The sequence below is a fragment of the Nuphar pumila genome, chromosome 5 (genome assembly GCF_984573655.1).
Source record: "Nuphar pumila chromosome 5, dmNupPumi1.hap1.1, whole genome shotgun sequence".
NCBI classification, from domain to species: Eukaryota; Viridiplantae; Streptophyta; class Magnoliopsida; order Nymphaeales; family Nymphaeaceae; genus Nuphar; species Nuphar pumila.
This window is the reverse complement of record NC_143253.1, coordinates 14,286,355-14,307,879: the sequence shown is the minus strand read 5'-3', so window position 1 is coordinate 14,307,879 and position 21,525 is coordinate 14,286,355. Positions and strand designations below refer to the sequence as shown.

Sequence of the window (21,525 nt, the reverse complement as noted above, 5' to 3'; positions counted from 1 at the left end):
TACCATGGGTGACACTAAACAAAGTACAACATTTTCATTGACAAGAGATCCTTAAAAAAAAAAACCCATGAAACAGACTAAAACCGAGAAGCAAAAGAGAAAAAAAAATAGTAGAGAAAACAAAGATGGAGAAGAAGAAAGAATGAACAAGTAGGAAATTAAAGAGTACCAGCAAGTTTAGGAAGGGAGCGCTAGCTGCCATGGCCATTCTTCTTGATGTAATCGACCAAGATCTTGTCTTCTTCAGCCGTCCACAGACCCTTTTTCAACCCTTGCTTTTCACAACATGGAGCTCTCCCCATCTCTCTCTCTCTCGGATGAAGGAGAGCCAAAAGAGTGCTGTGTGATCGACTCCTTCAGCTATAAATACTCAAAAGTATTCCGTACTATCAGCTAGTCAGAGAGAGAGAGAAACGCCCCAAAATTTTAAACTTGCGAACCTTTCAGAAAACAGGCAAGAGACTAGAGAAAATCTCTTTCCTTTAGAGTACAACAACAAGAACAACAACACTACGCCTTCATCCCAAAACAATTGGGGTCAGCGATATGAACCAAAAAAGAAATTCATATTGGGTCTTCCACAAGAATCCTTCTCCTCCACTCATTTCTATCCAATGCCATGTCCTCGGAAGACTATACTTTTGTTAATTCAGCAGGTTATGCAATTTAAAACAGATATGCAGCTAAACAGGTAAGCAGTACAAACGGGCAAGTAGTGCAACAAGGTAAGCGGTGTAAACAGGTAAGCAGTTCAAAGCAAGTAGGCAGTGCAACTATCAAAACGTAGCAAGACGATTCTTTTGATCGTAAGCTGTGAACCACTACGCAACAAGCTTGTTCTTGTTCCTAGAACAGAGTCTCTGCATTTAATCATTATCAGGACATCGTTTGCCGCTCTCACTATTCCTAACAAACGCTTGTCCTGAACAACCTTAATCTATTCTCATCTCTCAAAGCCTTAGGCGGCCAACTGTCACCTGTTATGACTCACTAAGGCGTCATACTTTCTCAGAAAAGCTCACCCTTCCGTAGAAGGTCCAAAACATGACCATGATCTAAAATCGCTAAAGATCTGATTTTCACATCAGGGATCAACATGTAATCATGCTAAAACAGAAAGCCAAAACTATAGATTTATAACTGGCTTTCTCAAACAATCTCAGAAGATCATCATAGCTCACCATAACTTTTTATGGTAAGCAAAAACACAAGTTCCACGTCGGATCGCTCGGTCCGGGAAATATACGACTTGACAAGGAATTACTTCCTTAGAGGGTATACCTGGTCTTGGACCATACACTTCCTCACAGGAGTTCACTGTCTTTGCGGCTACCCGTTCGTGGACAGTGTACATCCTCACAGAGATTCTACCGCTCTAGCCGGATTACCCGATCTGGGAAATGTATAACCTCACAAGGAATTACCGCCTTAGATGATATACTTGGTCTTGGACCATACATTTCCTCACAGGAGTTCACCGTCTTTGCGGCTACCCATTCGTGGACAATGTACATCCTCACAGAGAATCTACTACTCTAGCCGGGTCACCTGGTCTTGATCATACATACCCTCACAGCGAAACCTTTGGAAAGTCGGTCCCCAATAAATGTCATATCCAATGAAAATCATTGCGATACACGCATCAACACAAATGACCGCTCTCAGGGTCGATGGCCACTATTACAATCAACAAGATCAACATCAGATCACTTGGTCTGGGAAATGTATAACCTCACAAGGAATTCCGCCCTAAATGGTATACCTGGTCTTGGACCATACACTTCCTCAGAGGAGTTTATCATCTTTGCGGCTACCCGTTCGTGGACAATGTACATCCTCACAGAGAATCTACTACTCTAGCCGGTTACCTGGTCTTGATCATACACGCCCTCGCAGATAATCCTTTGGAGATCAGATCCTCAACAGATACCCTACTCAGTGATACATGCATCTATACAATCGACTGCTCTGAATAATTGACCGTTCTTGGGGTCAGTAGCCACAATATGGGCACAAGCATGTATATCAGCAATATGCATCGTATCACTGCACATAGTAAAACAAAATACATAATCACCCATTCCTTCAATAAGGTTCCATGAACCCTTAACATATTATCGCATACTTCCAATATTTCTTATCACGTGGCATATCAATCACATCACACAAACACATATAATAGTACGCATCGTGTTATTGCCACAAGGAACATTGCAATCCTCAAATAGGACCTCAAAGCATGCGTAAACGACACACGAGAACATGTAGATATGGCAATTCAACTGATTCTATAGGCGAAGAGTAACTAATTCTATCCGACAGCCAAACAGAACAACTGAATAAGAAAAACACTCATAACAATGCTCGTAATACATACAATTACCATCAGCAAGTAATTAAATTAATCGTAAGGCACAAACATTGCATCACAAGCTATTCATAAGCTACACATGATAAGCAATCATACGACATCAGTTATATCACAATATGTAAGCAGCTTATAAGACAAACGGCCACATCAATCTTAATTGCCACCAGTTCGTAGATTACGAGCTGTATGCAATCACATCAATCATAAGAGACTCAAGCCAACAAGTGCTATGTTGCACCAAGCACCACGCAGTTCAACCAAGGGGTAAAGCAAGTCATATGCTAATATGTAGCAACTGACATAATGCTATTATTATAAGCATTTAACTAGTATGAGAAGCTAGATGTTACTTAGCAAAGAACTGCGTAAGCAGTTTAACAAACTAGAGTAATGCCTCAACAGGCGGGTACAACTCAACGAGTAGCATACTGAACTACCAAGCAAGCAATCAACCAGTGTGAACAAACTTTATGTTTCGATATTACTGGTCTGCGGGTACGCGCAAGCAAAACGTAGAAACAACTGAGACTAGTTCGAGCGTCTGTTATTCTATGTATTTTCAATAACCCGAATAGCTAGTTGAGTCCGCTCATAAAAGGACGACTTTAGCCGAGAGAGGATTTTCCAAAGGCTGATAAGCAGTGCCACATGCATCCAACCAACTTCTGCAGAAGTGTTGAGCTAACTATTGTAGCCCCTTTCCCCTAACTCCAATGACTAGGGAGGCCGGATCATTGCTCGTCGGGTGATTGTTAACAACCTGTCAATTGGAGTTTTGTACCGCTCTGTCCTCTCTCTTGACAGACAACAAAAAGCGAATGGGTGCGTTAGGGGTTGCTTAACTAACGACCCATTCTATGCTGTGGTCTTTAAACCACTCGAGCATCTTGTCTGTGAAGGCGAAAGTGAGGCCATTTTATGTGATTACAACATTGTGCATTTAACACTATTCGAGGTCACACAACCGTCTCATCCGATCATCGCAGTACTAGACGTGTAGTGCACGACTACAAGTACTCTAGGATGAAAGGAACTTCTCAATAAGAGCCTCAACAGGAGTGTTTCACAAAGATGTAATGTTTCTCAAGCTTTACTTTGACATTCTTTATCTTTTGAAACAACCAGCAGCTTGTGCCAACATTTGGCATGTGATTATCTCGAATCTCATCCGCTATCGGGGTATCTACACGCCTCGCATGACTCGATACCGGCCTCGATAGACGAGATACGAGTTTCTCAACAGAACCCACCAATCACCTCCTTCCAAATACTTTGATTTGGGCAGTCTTTGATGCTTTTGCGCAACTCCCTAAAATCTCAAGTCGACTCTGTAGGACTGCGTACACGAAGAGCCAGGATCCTTGCGAGGTATCTCTCTCCTTAGACGAGGATGTATCGCTCGCTCCCGACTGAACTCTTGTCGCAAAAGGGAGTGTGGTAGATGTCTCTTGCATCCTCCACGAGGATGCCTCAAAAGCGTATGCAATGAGCGAGAACCTGAGCGTCATCTACAATAGCAAGGCAGTAACAACACATGCAAAAGCAAGAGCCTCGGCGCAAAGCGCGACAACAAAGTAAAGACTGTGAACAGGAGTGCAACACAAAACCCTTGTGTGATGCGCGACGACAAAGTAAAGACTGTAAGCAGGAGTGCAACTCAAAACCTTTGCGCAATGCGCGACGACAAAGTAAAGGCTGTAAGCAGGAGTGCAACGCAAAACCTTTGTGCGATGCGCGGCGGCAAAGTAAAGGTTGTCAGCAGGAGTGCAACGCAAAACCTTTGCACAATGCGCGACGGCAAAGTAAAGACTGTAAGCAGGAGAACCTTTGCGCGATGCGCGGCGGCAAAGTAAAGGCTGTAAGCAGGAGTGCAACGCAAAACCTTTGTGCGATGTGCGAGGACAAAGTAAAGACTGACAGAAAGTAAAAGACAAGGATCGCGAATCCGCATCCTTACATTAAATGCGTACTCGTATAAATATATATTTCTATATATATTTATTTAATGATCTTTTTTAGTTAATTGAACTCAATTCAATTGTCCAAGTCTTCTGTGCAATCTTCCCCTACCTTGGAGAGTTGCAAGCTTGCTGACGTCTGCGAGTATAAGCGATGGACGACTCAGGTCGCAGAGCGCGAGCGGGATCCGTCGTACGAGCTGCAAAAGTGATGATCTTAGCAAATTAACACAAAAAATAGAAGGTCAAGGGCACTGTCGCCGTCCTGACGTAAGGGAAGCAGAGGGAGGTGCATCGTGCTCTTGCGCACTTACTATAAGCGTAAGAAGCAGGGGCAGGGGCTGCGAGCCCCTACCGACCTGCTGTCAGCGAGAAACAGGGAGGCAGGGGGCTGCACCCCTGCCTAAAGAAGACAACGAGGGAGGCTTCGCCCTGCCTGCCAAGAGAGCAAAGAGGCGAGGCCCTTCCCTGCAAGCTACTAAGGTGGAGGCAAGGAGCTTCGCCCCTGCCTGCCGAATATGCAAAGAGGGCTAAGGGGTTCGGTCCTCTGTCTTCTTTGCAAAAAGGGCAGCGGCGACGACTCTGTTCCGTCCTGCAAAAAAAAGAAACAAAGACAGGGGATGAGCCCCTGTTTGCCAAGCAGAAATAGAACGCAGGGAGGGCTCGACCCTCCCCTACCCAGTAAGCATAGGGCGACGGGAAGAAACCCAGTCCTCTCACCGTGCCCACCGGTCGAAGAAAAGACACAGGCAGGGGGGCTTTGCTCCGCCCTGCCTGACGTGAAAGAACAACGACAGGGGGCTCTGCTCCCCTGTCGATCGAACCAAAGAGGGAGACAGGGGGGAAGTCCCCCTGCCGACAAGAGGCGACGACAGGGGGCTCTGCCCCCTGTCGGTCGGCTGAACATGGAGAAGATGAGGGTGCAGGGAGGGCTCGACCCCCTCCCCTGCCACGTCTGTGAGCAGGGAGGGGCTCGACCCCCCCCTCCTTTGCTGACAGGAGAGCAGGGAGGGGCTCGACCCCCTCCCCTGCTGATATAGGGAGGGGCTCGGCCCCTCCCCTGCTAAGAGTGGGCACAGGGAAGGGGTTCGACCCCTCCCGTGACCCCACGAGGAGTAAGGAACAGGGAAGGGGGCTCGACCTCTCCCCTCCTAATAGTGGCACGGGGAGTGGGGGCTCGGCCCCTCCCTTACCAAACACGGCGCAGGGAGGGGCTCGACCCCTCCCTAGCTGAAAAGAGTCGCAGGGAGGGGGCTTTGCCCCTCCCCTATGATTTAGGGCAGCAGGGAGGCAACTCGAACCCCTCCTTGCGCAACGGAAAGGTGAGGGAGAAAGAGAGGGGATCAGGGAAGAAACGAGAGAGCAAAGAGGGGAAAGGGGCGTACCTGGGGAGGTTGCCGGGAGGTGCTCGTCGGAAGGGAGCTCGCTGGAAGGAGGGGGACGTCGGTGGCAGTGCTTGGCAACATAGAGAGAGGGAGTCGGTCGGGGGAGAGAGACCGAGAGAGTGACAGAGGGGGAGAGGATGCAGAGACGAGAGGGGGAAGGAGGTTTCGAGAACCTCCCCCCCTTCGCCGATGCGTGCTTTTAAAAGCACGCAGCCGACTAAATGATTTTTTTACTCGGGTTATTACAGAGAGAGTCAATGGGCAAGAATTTAATGAGAAACGTAGGATTGGAAAACCCTAATTGCTGCTCTTTCTTCCCCGGGAGGCAAAAAGATCACAAGCAGCACGAAAAAAAAGGCGAGAAAGATTCTCTTGGAGTTATAATATATATATATATATATATATATATATATATATATATATATATATATATATATATATATATATATATAGAGAGAGAGAGAGAGAGAGAGAGAGAGAGAGAGAGAGAGAGCAATGAATGAAAGGTGACCCAGACTGGTTCAATGATGTGCTCTGTCAGGCATGAATTAAATGAGTTGTACAGACTTCACATTCACCTCTCCAGTTCTCCACCTCGATCATCGTGCCAGAGAGAGAGAGAGAGAGAGATTATTATCACTACTCTTATGAGTGCAAAGCGCTGGCCCCGCCACATTATCGCTCGTGGTTAGGCCCACTTTCAATTTCATGGTGTCAACGGGTTGGGTTGGCTTTGGTTTGGTTTGGATTTAAGTGAAATCAAACTCAAACCCTATATGAGATAATGGTACAGGGTTATGGACTTGAGTCTAATGGAATCCATCATAAGAAACCATACCAGGATCCTGGACTAGAGTCTAATTGAACTCATCATAAGAGAAACCATACCCGAACCTTATAAGGTTACATAAATCAGATCCAAACCATAGCTGCTAAAATAATATTTTTTTTTATCATTTTTACATTGAAAATATTTATTTGCCGCACCATATATATATGCATTTATATTTTTACATTGCTAAAATAAATCCGATCCAAACCATATATATATTTATTTTTATTTTTTTTTTGCCGCACCCCCGCACCCAAGGTTTTTGAAAGTGCCGCATCCCCGCACCCGCACCCATGTGACATAGCTTGTAATTATTATTTGATAAAGTATTATGCTACACGGGGTAATGCTTTGCTGGACATTTTTACTAACATCTTATGCCTTAGTCTATTAACCATTAATAGTGAGAAGAGTGAAGGAGTCACCTGAACTAGTTGAAAATGATTGCTTGTGACAAAAGAATCATAAATGGATATTCTAGTAGGTATGACATGCATGAAGTATAGTGCATTGTTCTTACATGATCATCTCATTTGCTTCATGCTCCCGAAGTTTCATACTGAACATTTGACAAATATTTGCTAGGATTTTTTTTTAACTAGCTGGCATTTTATGGCACTGTTAAGGTGATTGTAGAGGTCTGATATTTTTTATTATATCTCTACAAATGGCATTGAAACTTGAAAGAGTGCAGATGCGGGTTCGGGTGCGGGGATGTGGCACTTTAAAAAACCTTGGGTGTTTGTGTAACGCCCCAAAATCGTGGACTCGAAACCTTTTATGAAAATGTTGAAAGCTTTGAAATCAATGATTTATTAGAGTTTGAAACAAAAGTTCAACGAAAATCATGTTTTGAAATAGCAAGTCCCTGGGCTTTGGCGCATTACAACGCAAACTCTCCTTTACAACCCGATTTGCAACTCAAATATATATTTCATTGAAATGAAAAGAAGAACAAAGTTTTGATAATACAATTTTAGTAATCCAGAGTTTTAATCAGAAGAGATGTTTTCAAAAAAACTTTATACCACGTTTACCAAAAGTTTCCTCAGGAGCGCAACGTCAGGAAAATGGCCTTGCCTTGAACGCATCACGTCATCGTACCATCGCAAGCTGTCTCAACCTGTTCACCACCTACCCATGAAATAGGTCAGTCTCACAACAGACTAGTAGGGGTGCAAAAGACAAAGATGAATAGATGCTGCAATAAGCAAGATATTCGCTAGAGCAAGCAGAAAAAAGCAAGACTAGCAGACTAACCAAACGAACTGTGGAGTAACCAAAACTCTAGTAAAGCAAACAACTGAATACAAGAGCAGTAAGGACCACAGTGCTAAACAAACAACATTCCAACTGAGTAAGACGAGCATTCATAACAATGCTCGCAATACATACAATTACCATTAGATGGTTCAGTCCATCGACATGTAGCTACATTAATCGTAAGACACAAGCTATTGCATCACAAACAATTCATAAGTTATACATGATAAACAATCATATGGTAGCCGTTATATCACAATATGTGAGCAACTTATAAGATAAGCGGCTACATCAGTCCTAGTTGCCACCAGTTCGTAGATTACGAGCTGTATTCTATCACATCAATCATAGGAGACACACGTTAATGAATAAGCATTTAATTAGTATGAGAAACTAGTTATTACTAAGCAAGGAACTGCGTAAACAATTTAACCAACTAGAGTAACGCCTTGACATGCGTGCATAGCTCAACGAGTAGCATACTGAACTACCGAGCAAGCAAACAATCAAGTCATATCACGACACGCATATCTCACAATCGTGTGCATAAGTTATATCTTGTTCTCATTATGAGCAGACCATTGTGGGTATGCACAATGCAAAACGTAGAAACAACCGAGATCGATTCGGGGGTCTATTATGCTATGTATTTTATTATACCCCGAATGACTGACTGAGTTCCCTCTTAAGGGAACGATCAGTAGTCGAGAGAGTAAGTCCCCAAAGGCAATACTGGGCCTATGGATGCATCCATCTTCTGCAGAATGTCAGGCGACTACCACTTAGGATAATTATGGTAGCCCGATTTCCCCTAACCTCTGATGATTGGAGAAGCCGGACCTTTGCCCGTAATAGTCATTAATGGTCTGTCCATCAGAGTTTTGTACCATCCATCATCTCTCTTAATGAACCGTCTCGAACGGGCACGACGGGCGGTTTCTTAACCGCCGTCCCATTCTACATGCTCTGATCTTTCGACCCATCTGAGCATCTTGCTTGTGAAGACGCATAATTATCATTATGTGAATTACACGCACCATTGCGCGTTCGAAGCAACCACACACCTCTCATCCTACTCACCGCAGTACGCAACGTACCTGTTCAAAAGTACAACCATGATGAGAGGGTTAAAGATCTCTCACAGGAAATCCCTCAACACATCTGTTTTACAGAAGTCCACAGTGAACTCATTCAAGTTCCAACTTATTGTGCTCGGGTCCTTTAGACAATCGCAAGCATTTGCCTATTAGGCGAATATCAACATAACGAGATTTATCTTAATGTATCAATACACGTTCAGAAGTTACTACAGACCTCTCGTCCTGCTTTTCGTAGTTTAAACATATCATAAGGAAGTGCGCCAACTATCTGGGTTTGACCAAAAAGCCTAGAGACTAGGTCTCGTATCAGATGGGATGTAACACCAATCTAGCGATGGCGTAAGTATTTTAATAGGATTCTCGCCCTACTCGTGCACATGCTCCTAAACAGGGTTATCCGAGTCGTATCAGATAGGCGAACTGAGGCTGTAACACACCTCTTCCAAATACATCAATTTGGGAGATTCAGCCGCTATCTCTGCTTTACAAATCTATACATCTTTAAAAATAGGTTTGCACCTAAGACCATCATCTTTGGAGAACCAAAGTGCATAAGTGTGTGTCATGACTCTTAAGACAAGTGAAACGATATACACTATACACTCGAAACTGCACTCAATGAGTGCAAGCTGACAAGGGGCAAACTCGTGCACTTTACAGTGTCGTGGCAAATCGAGGAGCAAGACTCGATGTGCGAAGCTGCACCTCAAGCGTAAAACGCACATGCCACACACGAAGTATGAAATCATACCTCAACCAACGAAACACACAAGCAGACAACTACGTAGGCAACTCACTGTTAGAAAGTGAGTTGGAATACATTGGGTTCAATAATGAACCCATACTTATGCACGTGAAGTGCAAATATACCCATTAAAGGGAAACAACACAAGCACATAATGTGCTAACCCATAAAACCCATAAAAAGGGAAAAATATGACATAAAGTCATAAGTTGCATATCATTGAAGAAACAATGGACAAGGGGTAAAAACCCCATTACAATGGAGCATAAGCTCCCTCAAGAAGTGAGAAAATACAAAGGGGAGAGCCCCTATTTATAAGCAAGAAAAGGAGCCACAAAGGGGGCTCCCAAGAGAGTCGTTGGGAGCCCCCAACGGTCACATATGTGACCGTTGGAGGCTCCCCAACGACTCTTTGGGGAGCCTCCCTATGTGGCACAAAAGCCGAAAATTAAAAAGGGAAAAAGAAGAAAAATAAAAAATAAAAAATAAAAATGGAAAATTACAAGCAATATTCCAAAGTGGAATATGCGCAAAACAGGAATTTACAGAAATACCCTTTTGGGTGAATAAAGAATATATATTTATATTCATATATATATATAGATATAGATATACATATATATATATGTATATGTATCTATATATATATGAATATAAATATATACGAGATTACAAATGACGATAATACACATATTTTAACATCTCCCCTCAAACTTTGCGGGGAAAAACCCGAAAGTTTGGAAAATCAAAGGGAAGTCTTGAGACGAAGTCCAATTCTTCAAAAAGTCTTTAAGAAAAAACTCCATCTTCATGATAGTTTGAGCTAGGTCTTCAAGTCCAATTCCCCATCGATCGAATCCATGATGCATCTAATGTTCCACATCTTTAGCGATCCTGTAGAGAATCAACAAAGAAACAAGTAAAACATATCTTTGCACTTTTACTCAAATGGACCATTTCTAACTAGCATAATTATGGATGGCCTATGTTAGAAATTATGCAAATTATGCAGAAATGACATTTAAAGTTTCAAAATCATACATCATGTTAAAACAAACTGAGCGGAAGCAAATTATGCAAAAATAAATTGCAAGAATGCATAATGCATTCATAAGGTCCAATATTGGACAAATATAACCCCATAATGGGGAATAACAAAATGATCCACGAAGGCATACCACAAGAAGCCTACGAAGAGGCATAAAATACATGTGCTTTATTGAATGAGAGCCCCAAAAAGGCCATAAAGAGCATATGCATATACTTATCATTAAATGAATTAATACTCAAAGAACTCATTAATGATCATGCTTTAAACATGTAATGAAGTCCCAAACAAGAGAAACGAAGTCTCCAAGCATACTTTAGGCAAAATAAACCCAAGAGTTCACAAGGTTTTAAAATCATTTATGAAAGTCATACTTAATTGACAAAATCCACATTTTGCATATAAGGGTGGCAAAAACCATAAGCACTTAATATATATATTAAATGCTAAGAAATCAACTTGATATGCATATCAAAAATATGAGTTACTTGAAAAACACAAGTCATGAATGAAATTTTGCAAATTTTAACAATAGTTTATCCATTACAAACAACTTTCTCATTAGTCCTCCAAAACCCATAAATCAAGTGTATAAGCTACTAGATCAAGAATATAAAGCCATTAAAGGCCAAAGACACACAAAGGTGTCTAAAAGAACCTCTTGTCTACATATAATAATACTTGAAATAAGTGCATCTACGACAAGAACAAGAGAATACATGCCAATATGGACTAAAAAGTATCTCTTGTCTACGTAAAAAATACACTTAAAACCAAGTATGTTTAGCTACTAGAACAAGAGTAATATGCCAACCATGGCCTAAAACACAATGCATATCTTGTCTACATAAGATGGCGCTTGAAATGAGTGAAATAAGCCAACCATGGGCATACATCTAAGCGACTAGAACAAGGACACAAACGCCAACATAGGCTAAAAATCACACACCATGATGTGAATCAACGTGCCTTGTCTACATATAAAAACACTCAAGTCAAGTGTGTTCAGCTACTAGACCAAGAGAGCAAAAGTCAACAAAGGGCTAAAAACACACGAAGGTGTAATAAAATTCTTGTCTACATATGATGATACTTAGATAATGGGCATAAAATGAAAAAAAACCTTTGAGGCAATAAACTTGTAATGAAAATAAACCTTGAATAAAACAATACTCCTTTTAAAATGATTTCTCATAACAATAACATGCATGTAAAAAATATCTTCAACAAGATACTATAATTGATAAAATAAAATTCTTGAGAACAAATGTGTGAACATACACACACCAAGAACACTTAGAATACTTGTGCAAAAACACAAGAACACAAAATCATAAATGTGCAAATGCACTCATAAGATTCATAAACAAGAAAAGGTTGGGCAATAATCCCAAAACCCTTGATTTTAATATACCTTAAAACATTTAAGGTTTCAAATACCATATGTCCATCACATTTACATAGAAGCATCCATAATATCAATGGCACAAGAAAAAATGAGTGACACATTCATAATTAGAGATCAAATAACAAATCATTTTAGAGTCCCAAGGTGCCCATAACTCACCTCAACAACCATCTATAATATGGAAGGTGGACAATCTAAAAATGATACAACACGAGGTGCCCATAACTCACCTCGACAAACATCTCTAATATAACAATACTAAGGCCAAATAAATGATGCATTAAATAACATGTGATGGACAAACATAAATGCCACAAAAGGGCAATAAACACATAAGGAATCATTTTCCAAATAAATGTTTTTACAAAGAGGACCGATTAACAAATTGAATCAAAGGTCCAATATAATCCATCAAAACAATTTTTGCATAAACACGAATTATGCTTAATCTTCAAAAGAAGTCTTGTACACCAAAAAAGGCTTACTATGCAACATAACATGAAATATTAAGCAACATCATGTGTATGAACCGATTTGGAACAAACAAGCCTTAACTATGAAAGACATAAGGTGCAATTAAACGGGGAAGATGGTGAAGTTCGAAAAACTTATGAAATCTACTATTGCAACTTAAAAATGATAAACAATCATGAAATCTTCATAAAAGAGTATATACTCACAAGAAGATTATAAGGACTGAAAGGCTCCTTAAGGAGAGTTTGAACAAAAAACATATACAACTCCCAAAGAAGGAGAAAACTCCATTAAAGTGGAAGAAATCCCAACAAAATAGATTCATTAACAAAACCTTATGATAAATAAGATTGTACTATGGCTTAAATAAAAAGTAAACATTTATTGAGGAAAAATTTAACACTCTTAAGTTTTATCAAAAAACATGACTTAATAGATTATTACCTACTCCTAATGAAATAAGTACACAATAAACATTAGTGAAGACCATAACTTTTGTAATGAAATATGCGGAAAAGCAAAAGAGTGCATTAAGCACTTACAACATTCACTAATGAACAAACAAAAGGGCAAACACCAAAACCCACAAGAGACAATCACAACATAAAAATATAAATGTTTCTTATTGAAAAGAGAGAGAACTCTCTAAATGTTGAAAACATCCTTAAGAGTGTAAAGATGGAAAGAAAATCACCATATTCCATAAGACCATTTTAAAACTTAATTCAACCGGTATAAAAAAAACTTTCTTAATTAAATGTTGCTCATATAAAACGGACACATAATATGGAATTTTTCATATATGCCAAACATTTTTCAAAAAACTACATTTCACAAGCATTTTAATCTTAACATACCTTTCGTTAAAGACTAAACATTCATATAAAGGTATTTTCATAAACAAGGTTAGGTTTAAAATGTAAATTCAAAGTTCCAACGGTCATAAATTTTTACCGACCCATTAAAGCAAGTTTTGAGCAAATCATATATCTAATTTTTCGCCAAACAAGTTATCATTTAAAGTTTTTCAAAGAAAAACATATGAAAACGATTCAGTGAAGTAACAAGTAACTCAAAAAAGACATAATGACAAAAGAGCACACATAAAGAAAAGAACATATTACATTCTTCATACAATACTCAAAGAAATAGAATGCATACCGAATAACTATAAGAAAGACAATAGAGAGAAACAAATACTTCACCATTTTTCTTTAACAAATTCTTGAATACCACGCTTTCCGATGCACCAAAGAGCAACTCGATCTCAACCTTGCTCTGATACCATGTTAGAAAGTGAGTTGGAATACATTGGGTTCAATAATGAACCCATACTTATGCACGTGAAGTGCAAATATACCCATTAAAGGGAAACAACACAAGCACATAATGTGCTAACCCATAAAACCCATAAAAAGGGAAAAATATGACATAAAGTCATAAGTTGCATATCATTGAAGAAACAATGGACAAGGGGTAAAAACCCCATTACAATGGAGCATAAGCTCCCTCAAGAAGTGAGAAAATACAAAGGGGAGAGCCCCTATTTATAAGCAAGAAAAGGAGCCACAAAGGGGGCTCCCAAGAGAGTCGTTGGGAGCCCCCAACGGTCACATATGTGACCGTTGGAGGCTCCCCAACGACTCTTTGGGGAGCCTCCCTATGTGGCACAAAAGCCGAAAATTAAAAAGGGAAAAAAGAAGAAAAATAAAAAATAAAAATGGAAAATTACAAGCAATATTCCAAAGTGGAATATGCGCAAAACAGGAATTTACAGAAATACCCTTTTGGGTGAATAAAGAATATATATTTATATTCATATATATATATAGATATAGATATACATATATATATATGTATATGTATCTATATATATATGAATATAAATATATACGAGATTACAAATGACGATAATACACATATTTTAACACTCACGGGGTATGAAATCCTATCCTGACTAAGCAAGTGCAAAAGATGACTCGCGAGGCATGGAGTTGTACCTCGATAGATTGATAAGCGTAAGCAAGTAAAGGAACATACGACAAAGATAAGAATACATGCATGAGCAAAGCATATGCACGAAGTGCGAACAACACATACAAAAAATAAGTGCAAGAGCAAGCACAACAGCAATAGGAAAGCTAGGTACGAAGAGCAAAGTAAGTAGCAAGGCCATGGCGCATAAAGCGCGGGGCAACAAGTAAATGCAAAAATTAAAGTGCGAGAACGTAAAGGACGACCAGGATTGCATCCTGGAGTAAAAAGATATACAAGTAAATGCCATGACGCATAAAGCGCGGGGCAACAGAAAAGACGAGATAGAAAGTAAATGCCAAGGCGCATAAAGCGCGTGGCAACAAGAAAGTCAAGTACAGAAAGTAAAAAGGACAAGGATCGTGAAACCGCATCCTTGAATGTAAAGACATGAATTAAAAGCCTGGGCACATATAGCGCGGCGACGACAGAAAGAAAAGTGCAAGAAAAGTAAAGAGGACAAGGATCGCGGAACCGCGTCCTTGAAGGTAAAGACATACGTATATATTTTATATGTATACATATATCATCATCCTCTTTTAGTTATCTTTCCTTATTTAGCATTTATCCGTTCATTGTCCTTTTACGCAAGAATCCCCTACTTTGAGGGGTTGCGAGTCCTCGTACGCCTGCGGTGTAAGTAAGCACGAGCCTCTAAGGCGAGTTGGATCCACCGTTCAACCTGCAATGCTTAGAACATTAGTATATGTCGTAATATAAACGAGAAGTGGGTCTGGTAAGACCTGCAGTGGTACCGGACCCCAACCCACGAGAGTAGGCAGGGAGCTCAGTTCCCTGCAGAAGAGCAACAAAGGTAACAAGGCTTCCTGCCTGCAGGAGGCAAATGCAGGAACTCTGCATCCTTCAGACAAGGGTGCCAGAGGCAGGGGCCTCAGCCCTGCTTGGCAACAAGCAACAGAGGCAGGGAGCAGGAGCTCCCTGCCTGCCAGAACAGAGAAAGGCAGGGGAGGGAGCAGAGGCTCCTTGCCGAACCTGCCTCAACAGGAAGCAGGACAGGGGACGCAGCCCCCTACTGGAAACGAGACAGGCAGGGGCTCTGCCCCTTCTAGCAGCAAGAACAAGGCAGGGGGACAAAGCCCCTTGCCAGAGAACAAACGAGGTGCAGGGGGGCTTTCCCCCCTGCTCGAAAATAGGAAGGCAGGGGGGCTTCGCCCCCTGCTGGGAAACACAAAAAGGAGGCAGGGGGGAGCCTCGCCCCCTGCCGGCAAAACGCAGGAGGCAGGGGGGCCGAACGCCCTGCCTAGAAGCAACAGGAGAGCAGGGGTCTTCAGCCCCTGCTGAGGAATAACAGAGGGCAGGGGGAGCTTCTCCCCCTACCGGGAAACAACAAGAAAGCAGTGGGCGGCCCCCTGCCGGGATACAAATGAAGGCAGGGGGCGAATTCTTCTGTCGAAAAAAAAACAAAGCAAAGGCAGGGGTGCCTCGCCCCCTGCCGGGAAACAAAAGAAGGCAGGGGGGCGGAGCCCCCTTCCGAGAAACACAACAAAGGCAGGGGGACCTCGCCCCCTACCGAAAACAGGATGGGGGTAGGGGGCAGAGCCCCTTGACAGAAGACCACAGGAGGCAGGGGGGGCAAAAACCCCCTGCCGAACAACAAAGCAACAGGAGGGGTGGAGCCCCCTGCTGACGAGAGGCAACGACAGGGGGCTCAGCCCCCCTGTCGACCGACAACAAAAAGGAAGGCAAGGGGGGTAACCCCTTGCCAATAAGAGGCGACGACAGGGGGCCCCGCCCCCCTGTCGGTCAACCCCTCGCAAAGGAGAAGAAGAAGAAGAAGGGAGGGGGGAGAATGGGTTTTACCTGGGAAGACCACGACAACGGGGGATGTCGTCGATGGCTGAAAGGTCGTCGATAGAGATCACAAGGGAGAGGGAGAAGGGGGGACGGCGACGTCATCGCCAGTCACGGGTGGTGATGGCCGGACCTCGTCCCATGGGAGAAAGCAACGGGGTCGTCGGGGTTGCTCGCATGGGGCTGTCAAACTGGGGTGGTTGCCGACGATGGGTTGTCGGAGGTGGCAGTGGTCACCGACGACGGTGAGTCGGGAAAGGCGACGAAAAGGAGACTCCAGCGTCGAGGGCTCTGGCACAGCCGATGGTCGGATGGGAAGAGGCAGTGGGTTGCCGGAGCTCAAAGGTCGCCGACGGCTGCAGTAGAAGGCAGAGAAAGTGGTGGCCGGCGGCTTCGGTCGCCGACACTTGCTCTGAGGGTGAGAGACGGAGAGGACAAGGGGGTCGCCAGCACTCGGAGGTCGCTGGCGGCTCTGATTGCCGACGTCTGCAAGGAAGGGCTGAAGACAGGAGGTTGAGAGAGAAGGGGAACCGGTCCGGCAAGACGTAGCCGGCGTCAAGGCTGTTCCGATCGTCGGCGTCTTGCCGCCACGGGATGGAGACGAGAGAGGCGGCCGGACGGAGTTGGTCGCCGTCATCTCCAATCGCCGGCGGCAGCGTGAGAGAGATGAAGCAGAGGAGAGAGAAGGGGGCAAGGGTTTTTGCTCCTCGCCCGAGACGCCTGCATCTTTTAAAAGACGCAGGTGCTCAAGGCTTCGAGAACCCGGGTCCGGGTCATGCTCGGGTCCGGGCCCGACACGTGCCTAGCACGTGTTTGACACGAGTCTGACGCGATTTTTTTTAACAGTCTTTACAAGCAGGGCAAAAATGTACATATATATATATATATAATTTTGAAGTTTTAACAGTTAACAACAGTAACACTATATATATATATATATGTATATATATATATATATATAACGGGAACCTTGACAGTTTCAAGGTTGGCATAGACCATTTTCTTAGTCAACTATATGTCTTGGACTGGTCAAAACAAGGGTACATTAACCAGGTTATATGAACATATACATGCTTGAGTGATTCAATGTAACTTCATATTTCTAACATTAAACCTTCCGCAGCATGTGTCATCAAATGAGTTATGAAACAAACTGCAGCAGAATTATGACCACACAACAGAAACTAAAATCGAGTACAAACACATATAAGCATACACCTGTACAAAGAGCAACCAGCAAAAGAACTTGAATGAATAGAATACCTTGTGTTTCTTGAAACAGGAAAGTGAGCAACTGCACCTTAAAATATTGACAAATCAATAACTTCTGTAACTTGGTAGATCTTATAATCCTATGAACTGAACTTAGATAATGAATCAATCCCAAAACAAATAAATTAAACCCATTACATGCCCATAACATAGCAACACATTTTAAGCAATGGTTGATAGAACAACTTTTCAAAAAAGATGAAAGTAACATTTGACCTTAAGTCATCAAGCATAAGCAACTAATAAAATAGATTGTAAACGAAATTAAAAATCAAGAAGCTCCACAAAACCCATTTTAGCATAGAATCAAAAGCCCCAAAATCAAATAGTCAAAGATCTCAAAAAAAAATGCAAATTTCATTAACTATATACCTCTATAGCATCATCAATTCATCGAAAAATTTCGGAATGCCCAAACCCCCCAAATAACATTATTGAAAAAATTTTGGAATGCCCAAAACCCCCAAATAATATTATTGAAAAAATTTTAAAATATCTAAAAAGCCTATTAATAAAAAGTTAAAAACCCTAGATGCTAATGACCCACGTATAATACAATCAGAGAGAAGAGAGACAGTGAGAGTGACGAAGAGTGAGAGTGAGAGACAACGAGAGTGATAGAGAGAAGAGAGACTATGAGAGTGACAGAGAGAAGAGAGACCGTGAGAGTGACGGAGAGCGAATGAGAGTGAGAGAGAGAGCAAGTCGGAAGGAGACATACCTAAGAACTGAGGAGCGGCCGGAAGGAGTCGACGTCGGCTTCAGGAGGATTTTTTCCCTAATCCTCCTTCTCTCACTCGCTTTTCATCGGGCAAAAAAAAAGTCTAAAAATTGGACCTAAATGACTCTGGGTGCGTTGACCACACCCAGAGTTGTGTTGACCGCACCCGGTGCCGCACCCACACGTGCACCCGCGTCGCGTCGACGCGGGTGCGGCACCTGCTTTGGCGAGTCCCTGTGACTTAGGTTATATGCTATGACAACTTGGTATAGCCACACCCTTGACTCTGTCTTCTTTCGAAGTGTGTTGCAGTATCCAGTTGTAGTGTCACTTGTAATTACTATTATATACCTCCATGTCCTTCCAATATTCTATCTCACAATTTTCATTCTCACAGAGGCTGTGTATACCAATGTTCAGCAAGTCATTCTTTCAGAGATTGCTGCTGGAGGCCATTGTGTCCAATACAAAAATGTTGCTTGCCGCATGCATGGATGCAAATTAATATTATCAGCATACACTATAGGGAACTGTAGTGAGATTGTAGTTCTGACTGGATTTTAGCAAATATTTCGAATTGCTTCTCTTTTTTATCATGATGGATGGATGGTTATGAACTATTGTTGTTGTTACTCGACTAATAGCTTTTGTAAAAAACATTTTCTAATTTAGTCTTTACTGTAAGAAGTATGAGATCGAGCAATGATGGACAATAGCAAGGGAAACCTCAACATGCAACAATACACAGATATATGGTGTCCACAATGTGTATATGCCTATATGGTTTCGTACATTCATCAGGCAGATAAAAGGTGTGAAAAATGTAAGCAGATAAGTTTCCAAAATATAAAAAGAAACTTCTGAATCTATGGTGTTATGGAAGCATTGGTGTTAATATTTTTTTTTAAATAAATGCTATAATTTCTAGTTAGTACTTCATAGGCTTTCACTTTGAAGTTCCTTCCTGTCCAAAAAGTTCGATTTTGTTGCTGACCTTGCAAACTGTCCTGCATATGTGCATGCGTTTGTATGTGTGTGTGGGCGCACAGGCACGTGCATGTACTCTAAATGTTTATTTCTTTGCAAATTTTGATAGATGCATGGAAGACCACGCTTGTGATCATCTCACATATTTATTATTAATATAAATCAAATGCTAATTCTCTCTTCCTTACATTTTCATTTTTCCCAGTTGGAACAGCAGTTGAATATTTCTTCAAACATAGAAGAGCAGGATAGGCCATAGAGTGATGGCACAGATTGATGTTCTCATAAAGCCTCAAGCAGAAGAGCTAATAAAGCTCCAAACGTCAGAATTCCTACTGATTTGTACATGCCGAACTTAAACATCAGTATATCGCTTGTTTGGCTCGTCTGCTTCAGTTGTCTTCCATGTGTTTTGTGTAAATTAATTCCGACAGGTAAGGATTTGCTATCCAATTCTGAGAGGATGCTTTCTAGAAGTCCTCGTACAGTATATGTTGTAATCTTATAATTATTTGTTATCTTTAGTGGTGGTATAGTAATGGCTGTTAAACACATGCCGCTCCCTTCTAGTGTAATTTTAGGAATATTCATTTCCTTATCACTGAGCTTGCCTTCTATTTCAAGATTGGTTTATGTATTCTTTAAACAGTTTGAAGCTTTGCTTGAATTGGCAGAAACAAGCCATGGTACTTTGAAAAGAAACCGGCAGTATTAAATTGTTTATTAAACTATAAACTTAGTTCCTTTGTTGGTAGGTTGGGCATGACTGGGATATATCATGGCCCTCTCTGTTTCCCTCTGACCCAACATTAACTAAGCCACTTTTAAACTCTAGGCAGCCATGGAGAGATGTGGTAAGCTTTGAAAAGCCTGTGTATAATTTAATTAATTGGGAGAGTTTCTGTTATTGCATCATCAAAATCTTCTTGTACCAATTAGGGTCGTTCAGATAGATGTCCAATCCGAAAGTATGAAATGAGATATTGAACTTTTTTTCTTATTTATTTAATATTAATTGAAGAACTCCCAGGTCCCCCTTGCACACCTTTGCTTCTAGTGCTATCAGAGTTGCTATTTTATAGCTTTGAAGTTCATGACGGATAATAAAACATGGTGAACTTCTATAACCCATGACATCCTGTGTGTGTCTGTGTGTATGCCATTGAAAATGTAATCTTATTTACATTAAATTAATAGTTTTTAAACTTTATCAGAACTCAGAACTATCAGAAAATGCAAAATATATGTACAAGTGATATTTTTGAGTAACATGGTCTTGCCCATGGTTACTGGAAGCTTCTTGCTACATGGATTGAAAAGAGTGGTAGCTTTTTAGAAACCTGCTTCCAAAATATAGGAAATGTGGGAAGCTTTCTTCTTGGTTTCCCAAATTGATTCCTTTTAGTTTTCTTAAAGTTTTCTCTGGCTTATCACTTTTCATTCACTTTCTCACTTTTTATGTTTTTCATATTAAAAAATTATGATACAAGTTCACATGTTTATTTTTATTTTGTATTAAATTTGTGTTCATGTTATTTCTTATTTGCTTTCTCCTGTGGTTCATATTGCTTCTTATGTGTTTCTTTTTCATTTTTCATACACATAACCACTTCACAACTGTATTCCGCCGCTTCATACTATTTATCCCTCGCTCTTCCTCCTCCATTTAGTTTCCTAGTAACTGTTTTGCTATTTATCCCTCGCTCTTCCTCCTCCATTTAGTTTCCTAGTAACTGTTTTGCCATCCTTTTGGACATGATGTGAAAGGTAAACTAATCCTCTATAAAAAGTCTTGTTTTAAGATTTCTTTTTAAAAAAAAAAAATCATTTAGGGGCCAACCTTTTGCCCCTAATTTCAAATACGAGCCACACTCTTTGCAAATTCTAAATTTGGGCTAAACTTTTTGGTAAAACTGTCAAACAAGAGCTTGCATTTATTACTGTCCTTTAACTCAGGTTATATCAAGTCAAATTACAGTAGTGACCTTTATCATTAGAAGTTCACACTTTTCTTTTTCTTTTTTATGAGAATAAGTGCGTGCTTTTCAGTTAGAATACAAGAAACCAAAATGTTTGTGTTGGGTTTGTTTGCATGGCGAGTCTAACATGAGCTCA

General features: G+C 41.3%; 1 protein-coding gene across 6 annotated transcripts in view; it reads left to right on the top strand.

Moving 5' to 3' along the window:
• The window catches only part of LOC149836872 (uncharacterized), a 39,852-nt gene extending 19,740 nt beyond the window's left edge, over positions 1–20,112 (top strand). For all 6 annotated transcript variants that reach the window (XM_090007161.1, XM_090007160.1, XM_090007162.1 and 3 more), the window contains one exon: positions 19,616–20,112. In XM_090007161.1, the coding sequence (XP_089863287.1) occupies positions 19,616–19,669 (54 nt within the window). In that variant the 3' untranslated portion in view covers positions 19,670–20,112. The remainder of the gene's footprint in view (positions 1–19,615) is intronic.
• Positions 20,113–21,525: the final 1,413 nt, after the last annotated feature.